The following is a 22693-nucleotide window of genomic DNA, read 5'->3' on the forward strand; positions in this document are numbered from 1 at the left end:
GTCCCCATACCCTGTGGTGGCAGCAGTGTCCCCAGCAGTCCCCGCAGCGCTCCCAGCACCCCCGTGTCCCCATGTCCCCAATGTCCCCAATGTCCCCATACCCTGTGGTGGCAGCAGTGTCCCCAGCACAGTCCCCGCAGGGCTCCAGCACCCCGTGTCCCCATGTCCCCAATGTCCCCATACCCTGTGGTGGCAGCAGTGTCCCCAGCAGTCCCCGCAGGGCTCCCAGCACCCCCGTGTCCCCAATGTCCCCAATGTCCCCATACCCTGTGGTGGCAGCAGTGTCCCCAGCAGTCCCCGCAGGGCTCCCAGCACCCCCGTGTCCCCATGTCCCCAATGTCCCCAATGTCCCCATACCCTGTGGTGGCAGCAGTGTCCCCAGCAGTCCCCGCAGGGCTCCCAGCACCCCCGTGTCCCCAATGTCCCCAATGTCCCCATACCCTGTGGTGGCAGCAGTGTCCCCAGCAGTCCCCGCAGGGCTCCCAGCACCCCCGTGTCCCCGTGTCCCCAATGTCCCCAATGTCCCCATACCCTGTGGTGGCAGCAGTGTCCCCAGCAGTCCCCGCAGGGCTCCCAGCACCCCCGTGTCCCCGTGTCCCCAATGTCCCCAATGTCCCCATACCCTGTGGTGGCAGCAGTGTCCCCAGCAGTCCCCGCAGGGCTCCCAGCACCCCCGTGTCCCCAATGTCCCCAATGTCCCCATACCCTGTGGTGGCAGCAGTGTCCCCAGCAGTCCCCGCAGGGCTCCCAGCACCCCCGTGTCCCCATGTCCCCAATGTCCCCATACCCTGTGGTGGCAGCAGTGTCCCCAGCAGTCCCCGCAGGGCTCCCAGCACTCCGGTCACCTCCTGTCTCCAGCCCTCCGAGTGTCGCAGCCCCTGGGCGAAACCGCGACCCAGAGCGGGCAGGAGAGCGTAGCACTGACAGGCCAGCTGGGGACAATGACATGGGGACACCATGGGGAGATGAGGACATGGGGACATGATGGGGACACCATGGACACAACCCCCAGAGCCGACACGAGAGCGTAGCACTGACAGGCCAGCTATGGGGACAATGACATGGGGACAATGGGGACATGGGGACACCCCGAGGACATGGGGACACCCTGGGGACATGGGGACACCCAGGGCGGGCAGCAGCGCGTAGCACTGACAGGCCAGCTGAGGACAATGGGGACATGGGGACACCCCGGGGACATGGTGATGCGGGGACGCCTGCCCGGCCAGCTGGGACAGGGGACACGGTGACCCCCAACCGGGGACCTGGGAGCCCTGGGGAGCCCCCAGACCCCCCAGGAACCCCCGGGAGACCCTGGGGAGCCCCCAGGAACCCCCCGACACCCCCAGACCCACCTGGGAGCCCCCGGGAGCCCCCCGAGACCCCAAGACCCCCTGGGAACCCCCAAACCCACCTGGGAGCCCCCGGGAGCCCCCAGACCCCCCAGGAACCCCCGGGAGACCCTGGGGAGCCCCCAGGACCCCCCCGACACCCCCAGACCCCCCAGGAACCCCCTGACACCCCCAGACCCACCTGGGAGCCCCCAGGAACCCCCAGGAGACCCCGAGACCCCCTGGGAACCCCCAAACCCACCTGGGAGCCCCCGGGAGCCCCCCGAGCCCCTGGACCCCCCCCCGGGCTGCCCCAGAGCCCCCAGGGTGACCCGACCCCCCCCAGCCCCCCCAGCCCCCCCCACCTCCTGCAGCCGGGGGGAGTCCGAGTCGATCCGGGCCAGGAAATAGGCGGCCAATTTACCCTGCGGAAACGGGGGGGTCAGCGGGGGGGGCGAGGGGCAGGACCCCCCCCCGGGGCACTTGGGGGGGGGCAAGGAGCAGGACCCCCCCGAGCGCTCCCGGGGGGGGGGGCAGGGGACAGGACCCTCCCGGGGCAGTTGTGGGGGCAGGGGGCAGTTCCGGGGGGCAGTTCCAGAGGCAGTTCCTGGGGGGGGCAGTTGGGCAGTTCCAGGGGGCAGTTCCCGGGGCGGGGGCACTTCCCAAGGGGGCAGTTTCCGGGGGCAGTTCCCCCTCTCTTACCCTCATTGATCCACATGCGCAGGGAGTAAAAGCTCATGCAGTTCCCAGGGGGGGCAGGGGGCAGTTGGGCAGTCCCAGGGGCAGTTCTTGGGGGCAGTTCCCGGGGCAGGGGGCAGTTCCCGGGGGCAGTTCTCTCATTTACCCTCATAGACCCACACGCCCTGGGGTAGAAGCTCATGGAGTTCCCAGGGGGGGCAGTTCCCGGGGCAGGGGGCAGTTGGGCAGTCCCGGGGGGGCAGGGGGCAGTTGGGCAGTCCCAGGGGCAGTTCCCAGGACAGGGGGCAGTTCCCAGGGGCAGTCCCGGGGCAGGGGGCAGTTGGGCAGTCCCAGGGGCAGTTCCCGGGGGCAGTTCCCGGGGGCAGTTCCCCCCATTTACCCTCATTGACCCGCACGCTCTGTGGTAGAAGCTCATGCAGTTCCCGGGGCAGTTCCCAGGGGCAGTTCCCAGGGGCACTTCCCGGGGGGGCAGGGGGCAGTTGGGCAGTTCCCGGGGGCAGTTCTCTCATTTACCCTCATGGACCCGCACGCTCTGGGGTAGAAGCTCATGCAGTTCCCGGGGCAGTTCCCAGGACAGGGGGCAGTTCCCGGGGCAGGGGGCAGTTCCCAGGACAGGGGGCAGTTCCCAGGGGCAGTTCTCTCATTTACCCTCATAGACCCGCACGCCCGGGGGTAGAAGCTCATGCAGGACTTGATGCCCTCCAGGGTGGAGACCTCGCACTGGGGGGGCAGGGGGGTGAGGGGGGGCTGCCGGGACCCCCCCCGGACCCCCCAAAACACCCGAATCGGGGGGGGCCGCCCCCCCCAGCCCCCAAGACCCCCCCAACCCCCCCCAGTACCCTGGGTCCCCCCCAAACGCCCCATGTGCCCCCCTGGACCCCCCAAACCCTCCATGTGCCCCTCCAAATGCTCCATGTGCCCCCCGGACCCCCCAAACCCCCAATGTCCCCCCCCGTCCCCCCGTGTCCCCCCCCGGCAGTGCCCCCAACCCCCCCCAAACCCCCCATGTGCCCCCTGGAGCCTCCATGTGCCCCTTTGGGCCCCCCAAACCCTCCTTGTGCCCCCAACCCCCCCATGTCCCCCCCGTCCCCCCATGTCCCTCCAACCCCCCCATGTCCCCCCATGTCCCCCCCTGTCCCCCCCATGTCCCCCCCTGTCCCCCCATGTCCCTCCAACCCCCCCATGTCCCCCCTCGTCCCCCTCCCGTCCTCCCCCGTCCCCCCATGTCCCCCCCATGTCCCCGCCATGTCCCCCCCATGTCCCCCCCCCAACTCCCCCCCATGTCCCCCCATGTCCCCCCCTGTCCCCCCATGTCCCCCCCAAGTCCCTCCAACCCCCCCGTCCCCCCATGTCCCCATGTCCCCCCCCCATCCCCCCCTGTCCCCCCATGTCCTCCCCATGTCCCCCCCCATGTCCCTCCAACCCCCCCATGTCCCCCATGTCCCCCCCTGTCCCCCCCCATGTCCCCGATGTCCCCCCCATGTCCCCCAATGTCCCCCCCTGTCCCCCCCCTGTCCCCCCCATGTCCCCCCCATGTCCCCGATGTCCCCCCATGTCCCCCCCATGTCCCCCCCCCGTCCCCCATGTCCCCGATGTCCCCCCCTGTCCCCGATGTCCCCCCCCGTCCCCCCCCCCGGTGTCACCTCGGGCCGCAGGGCCAGCAGCGACGTGAGCAGCCCCGGGATGTGGTTGGTGCCGATGTCCCGGGAGAGCTCGGGGAGCTGGGACGAGAACTGGAGGAGGTCGTGGAGGACGGACACGGCCAGGGACATCGTGGGGGCGGGATCCTGGGACTGGGGACATGGGGACATCGTGGGACACGAGGGGACACGGGGGGACACGAGGGGACACGGGGACACGGCCAGGGACATCGTGGGGGCCGGGTCCTGGGACTGCAAAGGGACATGGGGACATGAGGGGACATCGTGGGACATGGGGACATGGGGACATGGGGACACAGCCAGGGACATCGTGGGGGCGGGGTCCTGGGACTGCAAAGGGACACGAGGTGACATCGTGGGACACGGGGACACGAGGGGACATGGGGACATGGGGGACATGGGGGGACGGGGGGGACACGGGGGGACAGGGGGGGACAGGGGGGGACGCAGGGGGACATGGGGGGACACGTCCGGCAGCGTCTGCAGGCCCAGCACGGCCACAAGGAGCCACCGTGTCCCCAAGAGCGGCCACCAAGGGCCATCGAGTCCCCATGTCCCCAATGTCCCCATGTCCCCCTGTCACCTGCAGTAATTGTTGCAGACTCCTCAGCCAGCCCAGGCAGTGTCCCCCTGTCCCTCCCCATGTCCCCGTGTCCTGTTGTGTCCCCATGTCCCCTATATCCCCCCATACCTGCAGTAGCTGCTGCAGACTCCTCAGCCAGCCCAGGCAGTGTCCCCCCATGTCCCTCCCCATGTCCCCCATGTCCCCATGTCCCCAATGTCCCCATGTCCCCCTGTCACCTGCAGTAGTTGCTGCAGACTCCTCAGCCAGCCCAGGCAGTTCTGCTCGAAGGGCTCCGTGGGGCTCTCGCTGACCAGCAGCGACAGCAGACACAGCCCCTCGAACCTGGGGAACCTGATTGGTTAACAGGGCGAGGCCCCGCCCCCTGCCCCGCCCCCTGGCACAGCCCCTGCCCCCAGCACAGCCCCTCGAACCTGGGGGAACCTGATTGGTTAACAGGGCGTGGGGACCCGCCCCCTGCCCTGCCCCGGCACAGCCCTCGTGGGGGAACCTGATTGGTTAACAGCGTGAGGCCCCGCCCCCTGCCCGCCCCCTGGCACAGCCCCCTGGCACAGCCCCTCGAACCTGCGAAAATGCTATTGGATGAGCGTGGCCCCGCCCCCGGCATGGCCCCGCCCCCCGGCACAGCCCTCGAACCTGCGAGGATCCCATTGGTTAACAGAGCGAGGCTCCACCCCCTGCCCCGCCCCCGGCACAGACCCGTGCACAGCCCCTCGAACCTGCGAAAAGCTGATTGGTTAACAGGGCGAGGGGACCCGCCCCCTGCCCCGCCCCCTGCCCCCAGCGCAGCCCCTCGAACCCGCGCGAATCCCATTGGCTGAGAGCGGGAGGACCTGCCTCCGCCCCGCCCCTCCAACCCGCAGCATTCCCATTGGCTGAGCGTGGCCCCGCCCCCGGCCCCGCCCCCGACACGGTCCCTCGAACCCGCGCCATTCCCATTGGCTGTGAGCGCGCGCCCCGCCCCCGGCCCCGCCCCCCCGCTCCCCATTGGCCGCCGCTCACCGGGTCTTCATGGAGCCCAGGCGGGAGCTGGTGACGCCCACGAGGCCGCCCAGGGTCTGGGGGCTCTGCGGGGGCGGGGCCGTTACCCGGGAAACGGGGGCGGGGCCGCGCGCGGGGGCGGGGCCTGGGGGCTCTGCGGGGGCGGGGCCGTTACCGGGGAAACGGGGACGGGGCCGCGCGCGGGGGGCGGGGCCTGGGGGCTCTGCGGGGGCGGGGCCGTTACCCGGGAAACGGGGGCGGGGCCGTTACCGAGGAAACGGGGGCGGGGCCGCGCGCGGGGGGCGGGGCCTGGGGACGGCGGGAACGCGCGGAGCGGGGGGGGCGGATCCCGGTGCCCATCCCGGGGGGGGGGGGCGGATCCGGGGGTCCCGGGGGGGGGTCCCGGTCCGTGGGGGGGGGTCCCGGTCCCAGGGGAGGGGGGCGGATTATCCCGGGGGGGGGGGGGTCGCGATGCCGGGAGGGGTCCCGGGGAGGGGGGGGGGCCCGGTCCGTGGGGGGAGGTCCCGGTGCCGGGGGGCGGAACGCGGGGGGGTCCCGGTCGCGGAGGGGGGGATGATCCCGGGGATCCCGGGGGGTTCCCGGTCCCGGGTGGATCCCGGGGGGGTCCCGGTGCCGGGGGGGTCCCGGGGGGGTCCCGGTGCCCCCCGCCCCCACCTGGGCGCTCCCGCTGTCCCGGAGGCCCCGCACGAGCCCCGGGAGGGCGCGGGGGGAGGGCGGCAACGCGCTGAGCGCCTCCAGGATGGCCACGGCCGCCATGATGCCGCGTGACGTCACCGCCGCGCGACGGGCGGGGGCGGGGCCTCCGCGCGCTGCAGGCCACGCCCCCGGCGGGAGGGAAACGGCCCCGCGGTCAAACCGGAAGGGGGAGGGGCCTTAAAACGGGCGGGGAGGGGCCTGGAAACCCCTAAAAGATGCGGGGGGGCCTTGAAACAGCCCCCCCCCCGCGAGCAGCCGGGGGGGCCTTGAAACCGCCCCCATGACGGGGGGGGCCTTGAAACCCCCCATGACCCCGGGGGGGGCCTCGAAACGGCCCGTGGGGGAGGGGGAGCGCCGGGGGGGGCCTCGAAACGGCCGCGGGGGGCCCCGGAAGCGGCCCCGCCCCGCGCGCCGATTGGGCCGCGGCGCCCGCACGTGACCGCGGCCCCGTCACGTGACCCCGGCGCGGTCATGGCGGCGGAGGGACCCGGGCGGCTCCGGGAGGCCCCGGCCTAGAGACCCCCCCTCCCCTCCCCCCCCCGGCCCGTTCCCGCCATGGGCGAAAAGGCGGGAACCAGGTGAGGGGGGAGGGGCGGGGGGTGACACCGGGGGGGGCGGGGGGACCCTCCAAAACGGGGGGGGCACCGGGGGGGGGTCGTTGCCCCCTCCCCCCCTTTACCCGGTACCGGGGGGGGGTCGCACTGCCCAACCCCCCCCCCGTTTTGTCCCTCTCTCCGGTTCCCCCCCCCCCGGGGCTCCCCCCCCCCCCGCGGTGCCGAACCGGCCCCTCCCCCCCCCGGAGGAGGAAGCGGGAGGGGGGAGGGGGGGGCGCGAGGCTGCCCCGCCCCCCCCGGAACTCCCCGTTTTGACCCATTTTGACCCATTTTGACCCGTTTTCACCCATCGTCACCGGCTTTGACCCACTCTGACCCGTTTTCACCCGGTTTGACCCATTTTCACCTGCTTTCACCCATTTGGACCCGTTTTGATCCGTTTTTACCCACTTTGACCCATTTTCACTCGTTTTGACCCATTTTCACTCGTTTTGACCCATTTTCACCCGTTTTGACGCTTTTTCGCCCCATTTTGTCGCTCCCCGCAGGGTGTTCAAGAAATCCAGCCCCAACTGCAAGGTGAGACCCCGCCCCCCGCCGTGACCCCGCCCCCCCGCGCCGTGACCCCGCCCCCTGCCGTGACCCCGCCCCCTGCCGTGACCCCGCCCCCCGCGCCGTGACCCCGCCCCCTGCCGTGACCCCGCCCCCCGCGCCGTGACCCCGCCCCCTGCCGTGACCCCGCCCACCGCCGTGACCCCGCCCCCTCCGCCGTGACCCCGCCCCCTGCCGTGACCCCGCCCCCTGCCGTGACCCCGCCCCTTGCCGTGACCCCGCCCCTCGCGCCGTGACCCCCTGCCGTGACCCCGCCCCTGCCATGACCCCGCCCCCCGCGCCGTGTTGGGGGAGGGGCCACGCCGTGACCCCGCCCCCTGCCGTGACCCCGCCCCCTGACCCCGCCCCCCCCCCCAGCTCACGGTCTATCTGGGCAAGAGGGACTTCGTGGATCATCTGGACCGGGTGGACCCCGTGGGTGAGCGGAGGGGGCGGCGGGGGGCGGGGGGCGCTATGGGGCAGCTATGGGGCAGGGGCTGCTATGGGGCAGTATGGGGCAGGGGAGGCTGCTGTGGGGCAGCTATGGGGCAGGGGGCGCTGTGGGGCAGGGGGTGATATGGGGCAGCTATGGGGCAGGAGGGGCAGGGGAGGCTGTGAGGCAGGAGGGGGCGCTATGGGGCGGGGGGCGCTATGGGGCAGCTGTGGGGCAGGGAGTGCTGTGGGGCAGGAGGCTGCTATGGGGCAGGAGGGGGCGGCTGTGGGGCAGGGGAGGCTGCTGTGGGGCAGCTATGGGGCAGGGAGGCTGCTATGGGGTAGGGGGCAGGTCGGGGGCATGAGGGGGTGGCTGGGGACAGCTATGGGGCAGGAGGGGCTGCTATGGGGCAGGGGGCAGCTATAGGGCAGGGGAGGCTGCTATGGGGCAAAGGAGGCTCCCTGCTATGGGGCAGGGGGCGCTATGGGGCAGGGAGCGCTATGGGGCAGGTGCAGAGCACACAGGGCTGCACTAGCAGGACAGGCAGAGCTGCCGTGGGGCGGCCGTGGGTCTCACCCCCCCTCCCTCCCCCAGATGGCGTCGTCCTCGTGGACCCCGAGTACCTGAAGGACCGAAAAGGTGGGGGGGGAGCCCGGACGCCGGGGCCCCCGGGTGTGACGTCACCGCGTCGTGACGTCACCGCCCCCGTCGTGACGTCACCGCCCCCGCAGTGTTCGTGACCTTGACCTGCGCCTTCCGCTACGGCCGGGAGGACCTGGACGTCCTGGGTCTCTCCTTCCGCAAGGACCTTTTTGCCGCCACCGTCCAGGCGGTGCCGCCGCTGCCCGAGGAGCGACGGGCGCCGAGCCGGCTGCAGGAGCGACTGCTGCGCAAGCTGGGGGCGCACGCGCAGCCCTTCGCCTTCGCGGTGAGCGCGACCCATAGCGTGACCCATAGCGTGACCCATAGCGACCCACGGCTGCCCCATAGCCTGCCCCATAGCGACCCATGGCTGCCCCATAGCCACCCCATAGCAGGGACGGGAGCGGCGTGGGGCTGCCCCATAGCAGGGAGCGGGGGGCCCTGGGGCTGCTGAGCTCTGCCCCACGGCTGCCCCATAGCGGGATCCCCCTTTGTGCCCCCCAGATCCCGCAGAACCTGCCCTGCTCCGTGACGCTGCAGCCCGGCCCCGAGGACACCGGCAAGGTGGGGGGCGGGGGGGTCCCCAGAGCCCCCCCGTGTCCCCAAGGGGTCCCTTCGTCCCCCCACGTTCCCCCCATGTCCCCCCGTGTCCCCAATGTCCCCCACAATGTTCCCCTCAATGTCCCTCCCATATCTTGCCCCATGTCGCCAATGTCCCTCTTTGTCCCCCTCAATGTCCCCCCATGTCCCCTCCCCCGTGTCCCCCCCTTGTCCCCAATGTCCCCCAATGTCCCCCAATGTCCCCGTTGTCCCCAATGTCCCCCCATTGTCCCCATTGTCCCCAATGTCCCCATTGTCCCCATTGTCCCCAATGTCCCCCCAGGCCTGCGGCGTCGATTTCGAGATCCGGGCTTTCTGCGCCAAATCCACGGAGGAGAAAATCCACAAACGGTACCGGTCCCCCCAGTGTCCCCTGATGTCCCCAATGTCCCCAATGTCCCCCCCATGTCCCCAACGTCCCCCCGTGTCCCCAGGAGCTCCGTCCGCCTCGGGATCCGCAAGGTCCAATTTGCTCCGGAGCAGCCGGGGCCGCAGCCGAGCGCGGAAACCGCCCGGAGCTTCCTGCTGTGCGAGAGGGCCCTGCACCTGGAGGCGTCGCTGGACAAGGAGGTGGGCGCCGTGGGGCGCCGTGGGGCAGGGGGGCGCTATGGGGAGCTATGGGGCAGGGGGTTATGGGGACTGTGGGGGGCAGGCCCTGCACCTGGAGGCGTCGCTGGACAAGGAGGTGGGCGCCGTGGGGCGCCGTGGGGCGCTGTGGGGCAGGGGGGCGCTATGGGGCGCTGTGGGGTGCTCTGGGGGGGTGTGATGGGGTGTTATGGGTGGCGCTATGTGGCAGGGCGGGTGCTGTGGGGCGCTATGGGGCACTATGGGGCACTATGGGGCGCTATGGGGAAGCTATGGGGCGCTATGGGGCACTGTGGGGTGTTATGGGGGAGCTATGGGGCACTATGGGGCACTATGGGGCGCTATGGGGCGCTATGGGGAAGCTATGGGGCGCTATGGGGCACTGTGGGGTGTTATGGGGGAGCTATGGGGCGCTATGCGGCGCTGTGGGGCACTATGGGGTGTTACGGGGGCGCTGTGGGGTGTTATGGGGGCGCTGTGGGGCGCTATGGGAAGCTATGGGACACTATGGGGGGCGCTGTGGGGCGCTATGGGGCGCTATGGGGCGCTGTGGGGCGCTATGGGGAAGCTATGGGGCGCTATGGGGCACTATGGGGTGTTATGGGGCGCTATGGGGCGCTGTGGGGCGCTGCGGGGTGTTATGGTGGCGCTATGGGGCACAATGGGGCTCTATGGGGGGCGCTATGGGGCGCTATGGGGCGCTGTGGGGCTGAGCCGCTGCCCCCCAGCTCTACTACCACGGGGAGCCCCTGAGCGTCAACGTCCACGTGACCAACAACTCGAGCAAGAGCGTCAAGAGGGTCAAGGTGTCGGGTAGGGGACACGGGGGGACGGGGGGACACGGAGGGACACGGGGACATGTGGGGAGAAATGGGGACACGTGGGGACAAACAGGGACAAATGTGGGGAGAAATGGGGACACGTGGGGACAAACAGGGACAAATGTGGGGACATGGGGACGGGGGGATGTGTGGGGACACAAGGGAGCACACGGGGGACACGGGGACACAGGGGGACATGGGGACATAGGGGGACAAATGGGGACATGGGGGGACATGGAGGGTCCTGGGGGACACGGGGATATGGGGGACATGGGGATATAGGGGGACATTGGGGACAGAGGGACATGGGGGACACGGGGACATAGGGGATATTGGGGACACGGGGACATGGGGGACATTGGGACATGGGGACATGGGGGACACTGGGGACATTGGGGACACCGGGGGCATTGGGGACATTGGGGACATTGGGGACACCAGGGACACGCCGGCGCTGTCCCCGCAGTGCGGCAGTTCGCTGACATCTGCCTCTTCAGCACCGCCCAGTACAAGTGTCCGGTGGCCGAGATAGAGCAGGAGTGAGTGACACCCTGGGGACACCCTGGGGACACCCTGGGGACTGTCCCCAAACCGGGGTCACCTGGGCTCCCAAAACCCTCAACGCGTCTGGGAATGGGTTGACCTGCTGTCCCTTGCTCATCCGGCAATGGGTTGACCTGCTGTCCTTTGTATAGCCGGCAATAGGTTGACCTGATGCCTCTCAGGAGGTTGACCTGCTGTCCCTTGCACAGCGAAGTGGGTTGACGTGATGTCCCTCAGGGGGTTGACCTGGTGTCCTTTGCACAGCGGAGAGTGGGTTGACCTGATGGCTCTGTTGCACGTGGGAATAGGTTGGCCTACTGTCCTGCAGTGGGTTGACCTGGTGTCCTGTAGGGGGTTGACCTGCTGTCCCTTGTATAGCCGCGGGTGGGTTGACCTGCTGTCCTGCAGTAGGTTGACCCGGTGTCCTACAGTGGGTTGATTCGCTGTGCTGTAGTGGGTTGACCTGCTGTCCTTTGTGCTATTTGGGGCGGGTTGACCCGGTGTCTTGCAGTGGGTTGACCTGATGTCTCTGTTGCACGTGGGAATGGGTTGACCTGGTGTCCCTTGTATAGCCGCGGGTGGGTTGACCTGCTGTCCTTTGTGCAATTTGGGGCGGGTTGACCTGGTGTCCTGCAGTGGGTTAACCCCGTGTCCTGCAGCGGGTTGACCTGCTGTCCTTTGTACAATTTGGGGCGGGTTGAGCCGGTGTCCTGCAGTGGGTTGACCAGGTATCCTGCACTGGGTTGACCTGGTGTCCTGCGGTGGGTTAACCCCATGTCCTGCCGCGGGTTGACCTGCTGTCCTTTGTGCAATTTGGGGCGGGTTAACCCCGTGTCCCGCAGTGGGTTGACCTGGTGTCCTGCAATGGGTTGACCAGGTGTCCCGCAGTGGGTTAACCCCGTGTCCCGCAGTGGGTTGACCAGATGCCCAGCAGTGGGTTAACCCCGTGTCCTGCAGTGGGTTGACCAGGTGTCCCGCAGTGGGTTAACCCCGTGTCCTGCAGTGGGTTGACCTGGTGTCCTGCAATGGGTTGACCAGGTGTCCCGCAGTGGGTTAACCCCGTGTCCCGCAGTGGGTTGACCAGATGCCCAGCAGTGGGTTAACCCCGTGTCCTGCAGTGGGTTGACCAGGTGTCCCGCAGTGGGTTAACCCCGTGTCCTGCAGTGGGTTGACCAGGTGTCCCCGCGCGGCCACCCCGCACCCCGGTGGCGCTCTGGGGTGTCCCCGGTGTCCCCTGACCCCCGCGCGTCCCCAGCGACCAGGTGGCCCCCAGCGCCACGTTGTGCAAGGTCTACACCCTGACCCCGCTGCTGAGCAACAACCGCGAGAAGAGGGGCCTGGCGCTGGACGGGAAGCTCAAGCACGAGGACACCAACCTGGCGTCCAGCACCATGTGGGGCCGAGGGCAGCTATGGGGTGTGGGGGGCAGTTATGGGGTGTGGGGGGCAGTTATGGGGTGTTGGGGGGCAGCTATGGGGTGTTGGGGGGCAGTTATGGGGTGTTGGGGGGGCAGTTATGGGGGCTGCGAGGGGCAGTTATGGGGTGTGGGGGGCAGTTATGGGGTGTGGGGGGGCAGTTATGGGTGTTGGGGGGCAGTTATGGGGGCTGCGAGGGGCAGTTATGGGGTGTGGGGGGCAGTTATGGGGTGTTGGGGGCAGTTATGGGGTGTTGGGGGCAGTTATGGGGTGTGGGGGGCAGCTATGGGGTGTGGGGGGCAGTTATGGGGTGTGGGGGGCAGTTATGGGGGCTGCGAGGGGCAGTTATGGGGTGTTGGGGGGGCAGCTATGGGGGCTGCGAGGGGCAGTTATGGGGGCTGCAAGGGGCAGCTATGGGGTGTTGGGGGGCAGCTATGGGGTGTTGGGGGGCAGTTATGGGGTGTTGGGGGCAGTTATGGGGCCCAAGGGGCAGTTATGGGGCAATATGGGGCTGAGGGGGCAATAGTGCATCTGGGTGGGGGAAATCGGGGTAAGAAAGGGTAAATGTGGGGCTCGGGGGGGCAACTACGGGGCCTTGCAGGTAAATAGGGGACAACTACATGGCCGGGGGGGTAATTGGGGGGCCGGGGGGGTAATTGAGGGGCCGGGGGGGTAAATCCGGGGCCGGGGGGGTAATTGAGGGGCCGGGGGGTAATTGGGGGGCCGGGGGGTAAATCCGGGGCCGGGGGGGGTAACTCTGGCCCCCCCCGACGCTGCTGCCCCCCCAGTGTCAAGGAAGGGCCACCAAGGAGGTCCTGGGGATCCTGGTGTCCTACCGGGTCAAGGTGAAGCTGGTGGTGGCCCGCGGAGGGTACGTGTCACCCCATGTCACCCCGTGTCACCCCCCGTGTCACCCCGTGTCACCCCCCGTGTCACCCTGTGTCACCGTCACCCCCGTGTCACCCCCCGTGTCACCCCCCGTGTCACCCCCCGTGTCACCCCCTGTGTCACCCCGTGTCACCCTGTGTCACCCCCCGTGTCACCCCGTGTCACCCCTGCCACCTCCATGTCACTCTCGTGTCCCCCCGTGTCACTCCTCTGTCACCCCCATGTCCCCCTGCCACCAACCCCCATGTCCCCTCATGTGACCCCTGTGTCCCCCATCATCACCCCCGTGTCACCCTGTGTCACCCCCGTGTCACCCCCGTGTCACCCCGTGTCACCCCCATGTCACCCCCGTGTCACCCCCCGTGTCACCCCGTGTCACCCCCCCGTGTCACCCCGTGTCACCCCGTGTCACCCTGTGTCACCCCCCGTGTCACCCCCCGTGTCACCCTGTGTCACCCCTGCCACCTCCATGTCACTCTCGTGTCCCCCCGTGTCACTCCTCTGTCACCCCCGTGTCCCCCTGCCACCAACCCCGTGTCCCCTCGTGTGTCCCCCGTGTCCCCCATCATCACCCCCGTGTCACCCTCGTGTCACTCTGCCACCCCCCTGTGTCACCCCCCGTGTCCCCCTTGCCACCCCCCCGGGCCCCGTCACCCCCCCATGTGTCCTCTGCCACCAAGCCCCGCGTGTCCCATCACTTGTGTCCCCAACCTGTGTCCTGTCACCCCCCATGTTCCCCATGTCCCCCCATGTCCCCATGTCCCCCTCCATGTCCCCCCATGTCCCCCATGTCCCCCCGTCACCCCCCCATGTCCCCCCATGTCCCCATGTCCCCCCATGTTCCCCATGTCCCTCCATGTCCCCATGTCCCCCATATCCCCCATGTCCCCCCGTCACCCCCCATGTCCCCCCATGTCCCCCCATGTCCCCATGTCCCTCCATGTCCCCCCATGTCCCCCATGTCCCCATGTCCCTCCATGTCCCCCCATGTCCCCCATGTCCCCTGTCCCCAGGGACGTCTCCGTGGAGCTCCCCTTCGTCCTGATGCACCCCGAAGCCCCCGGAGCCCCCGGCCCCCCCGCGGCCGCACCCAGGTGAGGGGGGGGGACAGGGACACGGGGGGGGGACACGGGGGGGTCCCCAGAGCCCCCCCCCCAAAACCCACCCCATGGGGGGGGGGGGTGGACGTGGGGGGGGAACTGCAGCCCCCCTCCGGGTTGGGGACAGGCCCTGGGGGTGTCACCCCCCCCCCCGGTGTCACCCCCCCCCCCCGGTGTCACCCCCCCCGGTGTCACCCCCCCCGGTGTCACCCTGATGTCCCCTGTCCCCCCCCAGGCCCTGCCCCAGCCGGACGCCCCCGTGGACACCGACCTGATCGAGTTCGAGAGCGGGTGAGGGGCAAAGAACAACCGGGGGGGCAAATAAATACCCGGGGGGGGCAAGTAAATACCCGGGGGGGGCAAATAAATACCCGGGGGCAAATAACCCAGATGGGGCAAATAACCCTCGTGGGGGCAAATAAACACCTGGGGGGAGGGGAAATAACCAGCATGGGGGCAAATAACCACTGGGGGGGGCAAGTAAACACCCGGGGGGCAAATAAACACCCAGGGGGGAGGGAACACCTGGGGGGGGCAAATAACCCCCATGGGGGCAAATAAACACCCGGGGGGGGCAAATAACCCATGGAGGGGTGTTTGGGGCTGTGTGGGGGGGTCACCGTGTGGGGGTGTTTCAGGGTTGGGGGTGTCACCCCACGGGGGGTGTCCTGGGGTGTTTTGGGGTGGGGGTGTCACCCCATGGGGGGTGTTTTGGGGTGTTTCGGGTGGTTTTTCGGGTTGTTCTGGGGTGTTCTGGATGTTCTGGGGTGTTTTGGGTGCTTTTTCGGGGTGTTTCGGGGTGTTCTGGGGGGTGTTCTGGGGTGTTCCGGGTGTTCTGGGGGGTGTTTCGGGGTGTTCTGGGGTGTTTTGGGGTGTTTTCGGGTGTTTTGGGATGTTTTGGTGTTTTTTTCAGGGTGTTCTGGGGTGTTTTGCGGTGTTTTCGGGTGTTCTGGGGTGTTCTGGGGGGTGTTTCGGGGTGTTCTGGGGGATGTTTCGGGGTGTTTTGGGGTGTTTTGGGTGGTTTTTCAGGGTGTTCTGGGGTGTTTTGCGGTGTTTTGGGGTGTTCCGGGGTGTTCTGGGGGGTGTTTCGGGGTGTTCTGGGTGTTTCGGGTGGTTTTTCGGGGTGTTCCGGGGTGTTCCGGGGTGTTCCGGGGTGTTCTGGGGTGTTTGGGGTGTTTTGGGGTGTTTCGGGTGTTTTGGGGTGTTCCGGGGTGTTTTCGGGGTGTTTTGGGGTGTTTTCGGGTGTTTTGGGGTGTTCTGGGGGGTGTTCCGGGGTGTTCTGGGGTGTTTCGGGTGGTTTTTCGGGGTGTTTTCGGGTGTTTCGGGGTGTTCCGGGGTCACCCCCCTTGTCCCCCCCCCCAGGCTGGGTCCCGACGACGACTTCGTGTTCGAGGATTTCGCCGGTTGAGGCTCAAGGGGCTGCAGGACGAGGGGGGGGGGCGGGGGGCGGCGCTGAGGGGGGGCGGGGGGCGGGACCCCCCCGGGACAGGGACCCCCCCGGACATGGGACCCCCCCCGGACATGGGGACCCCCCCCCCCCCCGGACATGGGGACCCCCCCGGACATGGGGACCCCCCCCGGCAAGGGGCCCCCCAAGTCCCTGGGGACCCCTTTGTGTCCCTGGGACCCCCCCGTCCTTAGGGCCCCCCCTTATCCTTAGGGCCCCCCCAATGTCCCTGGGGCCCCCCCATGTCCTTAGGGACCCCCCCTGTGTCCCTGGGCCCCCCCACGTAATTGGGGACCCCCTTTATCCTTAGGGACCCCCCGTGTCCCTGGGGGCCCCTTTGTGTCCCTGGGGGGCCCCCCTTATCCATAGGGACCCCCCCCATATCACTGGAGCCCCCCTCTGGGCCCCCCCCCCGTGCCCATGGGGCCCCCCCTCCCCTCCCCCCCGTCTCACTGCTGTAGGGGGGTCCCTCCCCCCCCACACTGGGGAGCCCCCCCGGGGGGGTGTTTTGGGGTGACCCCCCCCCCCCCGTTTTACCCCTCCCGGGGGGGCTGTTTTGGGGTGACCCCCCCCCGTTTTACCCCCCGGGGGCTGTTTTGGGGTGACCCCCCCCGTTTTACCCCTCCCGGGGGGGGCTGTTTTGGGGTGACCCCCCCCCCCCGTTTTGCCCCCCCCGGGGGGTGTTTTGGGGTGACCCCCCCCCGTTTTGCCCCCCCCCAAACACTGGACTCGACCGGGCATTACCCCCCCGCCCCCCCCCGCTGTTTATATGTACATTAATTTTTAAGGCTGTTTTGGGGGGTTCCCCCCTCCCCGCCCCCCCCAGGGCTGTGTGTGATGGGGGGGGGTCAGAGCCCCCCCGTGGGGGACACGGCGGGGGGGCGGGGAGAATAAAGATTTCGACTCGTATCCGGGACCCGAGTGATTTTGGGGGGAAAAGGGGCGATTTCGGGGCTGGGGGGGGCGCTGGAAGCGCCCTGGAGGACCGTTGGTCATAGAGACGCTTCCTAGAGCGGCCTCCGCTGGCGGGGCGGCGCTGGAGGACCCGCGCACCATAGAGCGCGGGCGGGCGGGGATTGCAGTGCGCGGAAGGGGGCGGCGCGGCGGAAGCGGAAGCGGGGGGCGGCGACGGCGGCCGGCGCGGGCCATGGCGGGCTACGCGGTGGCCAACGAGCGGCTGCGCGTCCTGGAGGAGCTGGAGCGCGAGATCGGGGCCGCGCTGCAGAGCGCCGGTGGGCGGGGCTTCCGGGGGCGGGGCTTCCGGCGGGGCGGCGCTTCCGGCGGGGCCGCGCCGCCCCCGGGGGGAGGGGGGAGGCGGTGGGCGGGGCCTCCCGGGGGCGGGGCCTCGCTGAGGGGCGGGGTTTTAATGAGGGGCGGGGCTTTGCTGGGGGTGGTGCCCGTCTGGGCGCGAGGCCTCCCGGGTGGGCGGGGCTTTCCTGTGGTGGGCGGGGTGTTAACGAGGAGGCGGGGCTTTGCTGGGGGTCCCGGGGGGGCGGGGTCTTGCTGAAGGGGGCGGGGCTTCGCTGTGGGTGGTGCGCGTCTGGGTGCAGGGCGTTCTGGGTGGGCGTGGCCTCCCGGGTGGGCGGGGCTTTCCTGTGGTGGGCGGTCCGTGTGCAGGGGGCGGGTCTATCGGCGGGGGCGGGGCTAGGGGCGGGCCCGGACTCAGGGCGTGTCCGGGGCTAGGGGCGGGGACGTGTCCGGGGGGCGGGGCCTGGCTGAGGGCGTGTCCGGGGGCGGGGGCTTGTCTGGGGGGCGGGGTCTGGGTGAGGGCGTGGCCAGGGGGTTGGGCAGGCCCGGGGCAATGGGCGGGGGCGTGTCCGGGGGCGGGGCCTGGTCGGGGGCGGGGCCTGGTCGGGGGTGGGGGCGGGGGGCGGGGCAGGCCCTGGGCGGGGCCCGGGCGGCGGGGCCGGGGGCGGGGCCGGGGGCGGGGCCGTCGCTGATTGGCCGCGCAGGCACCGTGATCCTGGAGCTGTCCAAGGAGAAGGCGGCCGAGCGGCTCCTGGAGCGACAGGCGGCCCAATTCGGAGCAGCCGTGAGCCGCGTGGAGACCGAGCTGACGGGGCAGATCCGGTACCTGACACAGGTGGGACAATGGGGACAATGAGGGGACATGGGGACAATGGGGGGACATGGGGACAACGGGGACACCCGCGTGGAGACGGAGCTGACGGCGCAGATCCGGTACCTGACACAGGTGGGACAATGGGGACAATGGGGGGACATGGGGACAATGAGGGACACGGGGACACCCGCGTGGAGACGGAGCTGACGGCGCAGATACGGTACCTGACACAGGTGGGACAATGGGGACAATGGGGGGACATGGGGACAACGAGGGACACGGGGACAATGAGGGACACGGGGACACCCGCGTGGAGACGGAGCTGACGGGCCAGATACGGTACCTGACACAGGTGGGACAATGGGGGGACATGGGGACAACGGGGACAATGGGGACAATGGGGACAATGAGGGACACGGGGACACCCGCGTGGAGACGGAGCTGACAGGCCAGATACGGTACCTGACACAGGTGGGACAATGGGGACAATGGGGGGACAATGAGGGGACAATGAGGGGACAACGGGGACAACGGGGACACCCGCGTGGAGACGGAGCTGACGGCGCAAATACGGTACCTGACACAGGTGGGACATGGGGGGACATGGGGACAATGAGGGGACAATGAGGGGACATGGGGACAATGAGGGACACCCGCGTGGAGACGGAGCTGACGGCGCAGATCCGGTACCTGACACAGGTGGGACAATGGGGACAATGGGGGGACATGGGGACAATGAGGGACACGGGGACACCCGCGTGGAGACGGAGCTGACGGCGCAGATCCGGTACCTGACACAGGTGGGACAACGGGGACAATGAGGGGACATGGGGACAATGAGGGACACGGGGACACCCGCGTGGAGACGGAGCTGACGGGCCAGATACGGTACCTGACACAGGTGGGACAATGGGGGGACAATGGGGGGACATGGGGACATTGGGGCCAGGTGTCCCCATTGTCCCCATTGCAGGTGGCCACGGGGCAGCCCCACGAGGGCTCCAGCTACATTAGGGGTACATGGTGACACATTGTCCCCATTGTCATTGTCATTGTCCCCATTGTCCCCTCACAGGTGGCCACGGGGCAGCCCCACAAGGGTTCCAGTTACATTAGGGGTACATGGTGACACATTGGTGACACATTGATGTCATTGTCCCTTTCCCAGGTGGCCACAGGACAGCCCCACGAGGGTTCCAGTTACATTGGTGACACGTTGGTGTCATTGTCCCCATTGTCATTGTCATTGTCCCCATTGTCATTGCAGGTGGCCACAGGACAGCCCCACGAGGGTTCCAGTTACATTGGTGTCATTGTCATTGTCCCCATTGTCATTGTCATTGTCACTGTCATTGCAGGTGGCCACAGGACAACCCCACGAGGGTTCCAGTTACATTGGTGACACATTAGTGACACGTTGTCCCCATTGTCCCCATTGTAGGTGGCCACAGGACAACCCCACGAGGGTTCCAGTTACATTGATGTCATTGTCATTGTCCCCATTGTCATTGTCCCCATTGCAGGTGGCCACAGGACAACCCCACGAAGGTTCCAGTTACATTGGTGACACGTTGGTGTCATTGTCATTGTCATTGGTGTCATTGTCATTGGTGTCATTGTCATTGTCCCCATTGCAGGTGGCCACAGGACAACCCCACGAAGGTTCCAGCTACATTGGTGTCATTGTCATTGTCATTGATGTCATTGTCCCCATTGTCATTGTCACAGGTGGCCACAGGACAGCCCCACGAAGGTTCCAGTTACATTGGTGACACGTTGGTGACACATTGTCCCCATTGTCCCCATTGTCCCCATTGCAGGTGGCCACAGGACAACCCCACGAGGGTTCCAGTTACATTGGTGTCATTGGTGTCATTGTCCCCATTGTCATTGTCCCCATTGCAGGTGGCCACAGGACAACCCCACGAGGGTTCCAGTTACATTGGTGTCATTGGTGTCATTGTCCCCATTGTCATTGTCCCCATTGCAGGTGGCCACAGGACAACCCCACGAGGGTTCCAGTTACGCCGCCTGCCGGAGCTGCCTCCTGGCCCTGACCAGGGTCGACTTCGCGAGACGGAGACTGGGGGAGCTGGCGCGGGCGTGCGAGGGGCTGCTGGACACGTGACCAATGAGGGGACAATGGGGACAATGGGGACAACGAGGGGACAACGGGGACAACGGGGGACAACGGGAACGACAGGACAGGGACACAACGAGGAGACTGGGGGAGCTGGCGCGGGCGTGCGAGGGGCTGCTGGACACGTGACCAATGAGGGGACAATGGGGACAATGGGGACAACGAGGGGACAACGGGGACAACGGGGGACAACGGGAACGACAGGACAGGGACACAACGAGGAGACTGGGGGAGCTGGCGCGGGCGTGCGAGGGGCTGCTGGACACGTGACCAGGGACATGTGACCAGGGACACGTGACCAACGGGGACAATGGGGACAACAAGGGACAATGGGGGGACAGGGGGACACAGGGGACAGTGGGGACACGGGACAGACACGACAAGAACACGGCAAGGACATGCCAGGACACGCTAAGGACCCCTAGGACACACCGGGACACCCTAACACACACCAAGGACACACTAAGGACACGGGACGGACACGCCAGGACCCCGTGGGGACACGCCAGGACACAGTAAGGACACGCCAAGGACACGCCAGGATTCCATAAGGACAAACCCATGAGCACCAGGATACACCAAGGCCCCGCGGAACACGCTAAGAACACGCTAAGGACACACCAGGACACGCTAAGAACATGCTAAGAACATGCTAAGAACATGCTAAGGACACACATGGGTACAACCGGATCAGGCGGCCACGGCCAGAATAAAGAGGAACCCCCGGAATGTGACCCCCAACACGCGTGACCCCCGACACGTGTGACCCCCGACACGCGTGTGACCCCCCGACACGTGTGACCCCCGACACGCGTGACCCCGACACGTGTGACCCCCGACACGCGTGACCCCCGACACGCGTGTGACCCCCGACACGTGTGTGACCCCCGACACGTGTGTGACCCCTGACACGCGTGACCCCCGACACGCGTGCCCCCCAGCCCCCCACGGGAACGTGGATTCGGGGGCGAATCCCCCTTTTTATTCGTAGCCGGCCGTGGGTCTCAGCCCCCACGTGTGGGGCGGCCCCCCCCCCAGCGCAGCAGGGCCCCCCCCCAGGCCCAGCCCCACGGCCAGCAGGGCCAGCCCCACGGCCAGCGCGGGGGGGGTCCTGCCCCACGGCCCCGCGGCCGCCCCCCCGGCTCCGCTCCGCTCCTAGGGGGCTGGGGGGCCCCGTGGGGCCGGGGGGCCCCGTGGGGCTGGGGGGATCTGTGGGGCTGGGGGGATCTGTGGGGCTGGGAGGATCCGTGGGGCTGGGGGGCTCTGTGGGGCTGGGGGGCTCCGTGGGGCTGGGGGGCTCCGTGGGGCCGGGGGGATCCGTGGGGCTGGGGGGCTCCGTGGGGCTGGGGGGCTCCGTGGGGCTGGGGGGATCTGTGGGGCTGGGGGGCTCCGTGGGGCTGGGGGGATCCAGGGGGTCAGGGGGCTCCGTGGGGCTGGGGGGATCTGTGGGGCCGGCTCCTGCTGTGGGGCCAGGGGGATCCAGGGGGTCAGGGGGATCCGTGGGGCCAGGGGGATCCGTGGGGCTGGGGGGCTCCGTGGGGCTGGGGGGCTCCGTGGGGGCTCCTCAGGGGGGGCTCCGTGGGGCTGCCGTGGGGCCGCTCCGGGGGTCTCCGGGCCTCTGTTGGGGGGAGAGGATGGGGGGGGGGGGTTTGAGGTTCCGCCCCACGTGTGGGGCAGCCCCGGGGGGGAGGGGTCACATTCCCGCCCCAATGTGTGGGGCGGGACCCACCTCGGCGCTCCCAGATCCGGAGCAGCTCCGTGACCCACGGAGCGTCCTGGGGGCCGCAGATCCAGAGCTGCCGCTGGGGGCAGCAGGAACCTGGGGGGGCGGGGGGGGTGTGGGGGGTGCTATGGGGCAGAGGTGCTATGGGGTGGGGGTGCTATGGGGCAGGGGCTACTATGGGGCAGGGTTGTTATGGGGGGGATGCTATGGGGCAGGGGTGCTATGGGGGGATGCTATGGGGTGGGGTGGCCTATGGGGCAGGGGGTGCTATGGGGGGGTTGCTATGGGGCAGGGATGCTATGGGGCAGGGGGTGGCTATGGGATGGGGCTGCTATGGGGCAGGGGCTGGCTATGGGGCAGGGGGTGCTATGGGATGCGGCTGCTATGGGGCAGGGGTGCTATGGGGGGATGCTATGGGGTGGGGGGGCTATGGGGCAGGGGCTGCTATGGGGCAGGGATGCTATGGGGGGGATGCTATGGGGTAGGGGGTGGCTATGGGATGCGGCTGCTATGGGGCAGGGATTCTATGGGGCAGGGGGTGCTATGGGGCAGGGTTGCTGGGGGGAGGGGTCACTTCTCCATCGTGGCTCCGCCCCCCATCCCCAGGCCCCGCCCCCCCGTGGGCGCCCGGTTCCTGTTTTCGCAGGATGGGGGAGGGGGGGGATTTCCGGGAACTGGAGGGCGGGGCCGAGGGGGGAGGGGAGTTTCGGGGGGGCTCTGGGGCTCCCGGGGGGGGGGTCACGTGGGGGGGGTCACGTGGGGGGGTCTGGGAGTTGTTGGGGGGTCCCGGGGGGGTCACGAGGGGGGGTCCTGGGGGCGGGTCCTGGGGGTTCCCTGGGGGTTCCCTGGGGGGGGTCCCGGGGGGGTTCCCAGGAGGGGGGGTCCCGGGGGCGGTCCCTACCTGACCACGTGGTTGGGGCAGAGCTCCGCCCCCCCAGCCGCCCCCCCAGCGCCGGCAGCCGCACGTGGGCGGGGGGGCGGGGCCAGCGCAGGTGGCAGGAGCAGGCGCCGGCCCCGCCCCCCACGTTCCCCAGCGCTGGGGGGGGGGAGCGGGGGGCGGGGTCAGTGGGGGCTGGGGGGGGGGGCAGCCCCCCCGGGACCCCCCCCGCGGGACCCCGGGCCCCTCCCCCCGGCCCCAACACGGGGACCCCCCCCAGAACCCCCCCCCTTCCCGAGG

General features: G+C 69.1%; 3 protein-coding genes across 3 annotated transcripts; 2 read left to right on the forward strand and 1 right to left on the reverse strand.

Moving 5' to 3' along the window:
- Nucleotides 1-845: 845 nt before the first annotated feature.
- On the reverse strand, nucleotides 846-6032 carry PELP1 (proline, glutamate and leucine rich protein 1; the record flags this gene model as incomplete). The annotated part of the gene is made up of 6 exons (XM_088539380.1): nucleotides 5931-6032; nucleotides 5277-5341; nucleotides 4493-4598; nucleotides 2679-2750; nucleotides 1697-1756; nucleotides 846-932 (listed from the first exon to the last, which is right to left on the reverse strand). Coding segments are annotated over exons 1-6 (492 nt in total), but the record flags the coding sequence as incomplete, so codon positions are not given.
- A 495-nt stretch (nucleotides 6033-6527) lies between these two features.
- LOC148590187 (beta-arrestin-2-like) lies at nucleotides 6528-15804 on the forward strand. Its single transcript, XM_088539381.1, is given in 17 exon segments — nucleotides 6528-6550; nucleotides 7075-7105; nucleotides 7496-7556; nucleotides 8145-8189; nucleotides 8282-8478; nucleotides 8697-8756; nucleotides 9076-9143; nucleotides 9227-9362; nucleotides 10106-10190; nucleotides 10665-10737; nucleotides 11997-12134; nucleotides 12956-13027; nucleotides 14058-14130; nucleotides 14380-14435; nucleotides 15507-15541; nucleotides 15544-15583; nucleotides 15786-15804. Coding segments are annotated over 17 exon segments (1212 nt in total).
- A 914-nt stretch (nucleotides 15805-16718) lies between these two features.
- Nucleotides 16719-19781, forward strand: MED11 (mediator complex subunit 11). Its single transcript, XM_088539382.1, has 3 exons — nucleotides 16719-16823; nucleotides 17544-17674; nucleotides 19644-19781. Exons 1-3 carry the CDS (start codon nucleotides 16739-16741, stop codon nucleotides 19779-19781), a joined length of 354 nt encoding a protein of 117 aa, XP_088395508.1. The 5' UTR covers nucleotides 16719-16738.
- The last annotated feature ends 2912 nt before the right edge of the window (nucleotides 19782-22693 follow it).

This window comes from Tinamus guttatus, unplaced genomic scaffold (assembly GCF_059628265.1).
Source record: "Tinamus guttatus ecotype Peru unplaced genomic scaffold, ASM5962826v1 Tinamus_guttatus_pri_ptg001619l, whole genome shotgun sequence".
In the NCBI taxonomy this organism is placed as follows: Eukaryota; Metazoa; Chordata; class Aves; order Tinamiformes; family Tinamidae; genus Tinamus; species Tinamus guttatus.

What these genes read in the sequence shown, in the direction of transcription:
- MED11 (XM_088539382.1), top strand. Translation starts at nt 16,739, where the DNA reads ATGGCGGGCTACGCGGTGGCCAACGAGCGGCTGCGCGTCCTGGAGGAG. An exon ending in GGCCGCGCTGCAGAGCGCCG is followed by an intron (nt 16,824 to 17,543) that starts GTGGGCGGGGCT and finishes TTGGCCGCGCAG; the next exon opens with GCACCGTGATCCTGGAGCTG. An exon ending in AGATCCGGTACCTGACACAG is followed by an intron (nt 17,675 to 19,643) that starts GTGGGACAATGG and finishes TCCCCATTGCAG; the next exon opens with GTGGCCACAGGACAACCCCA.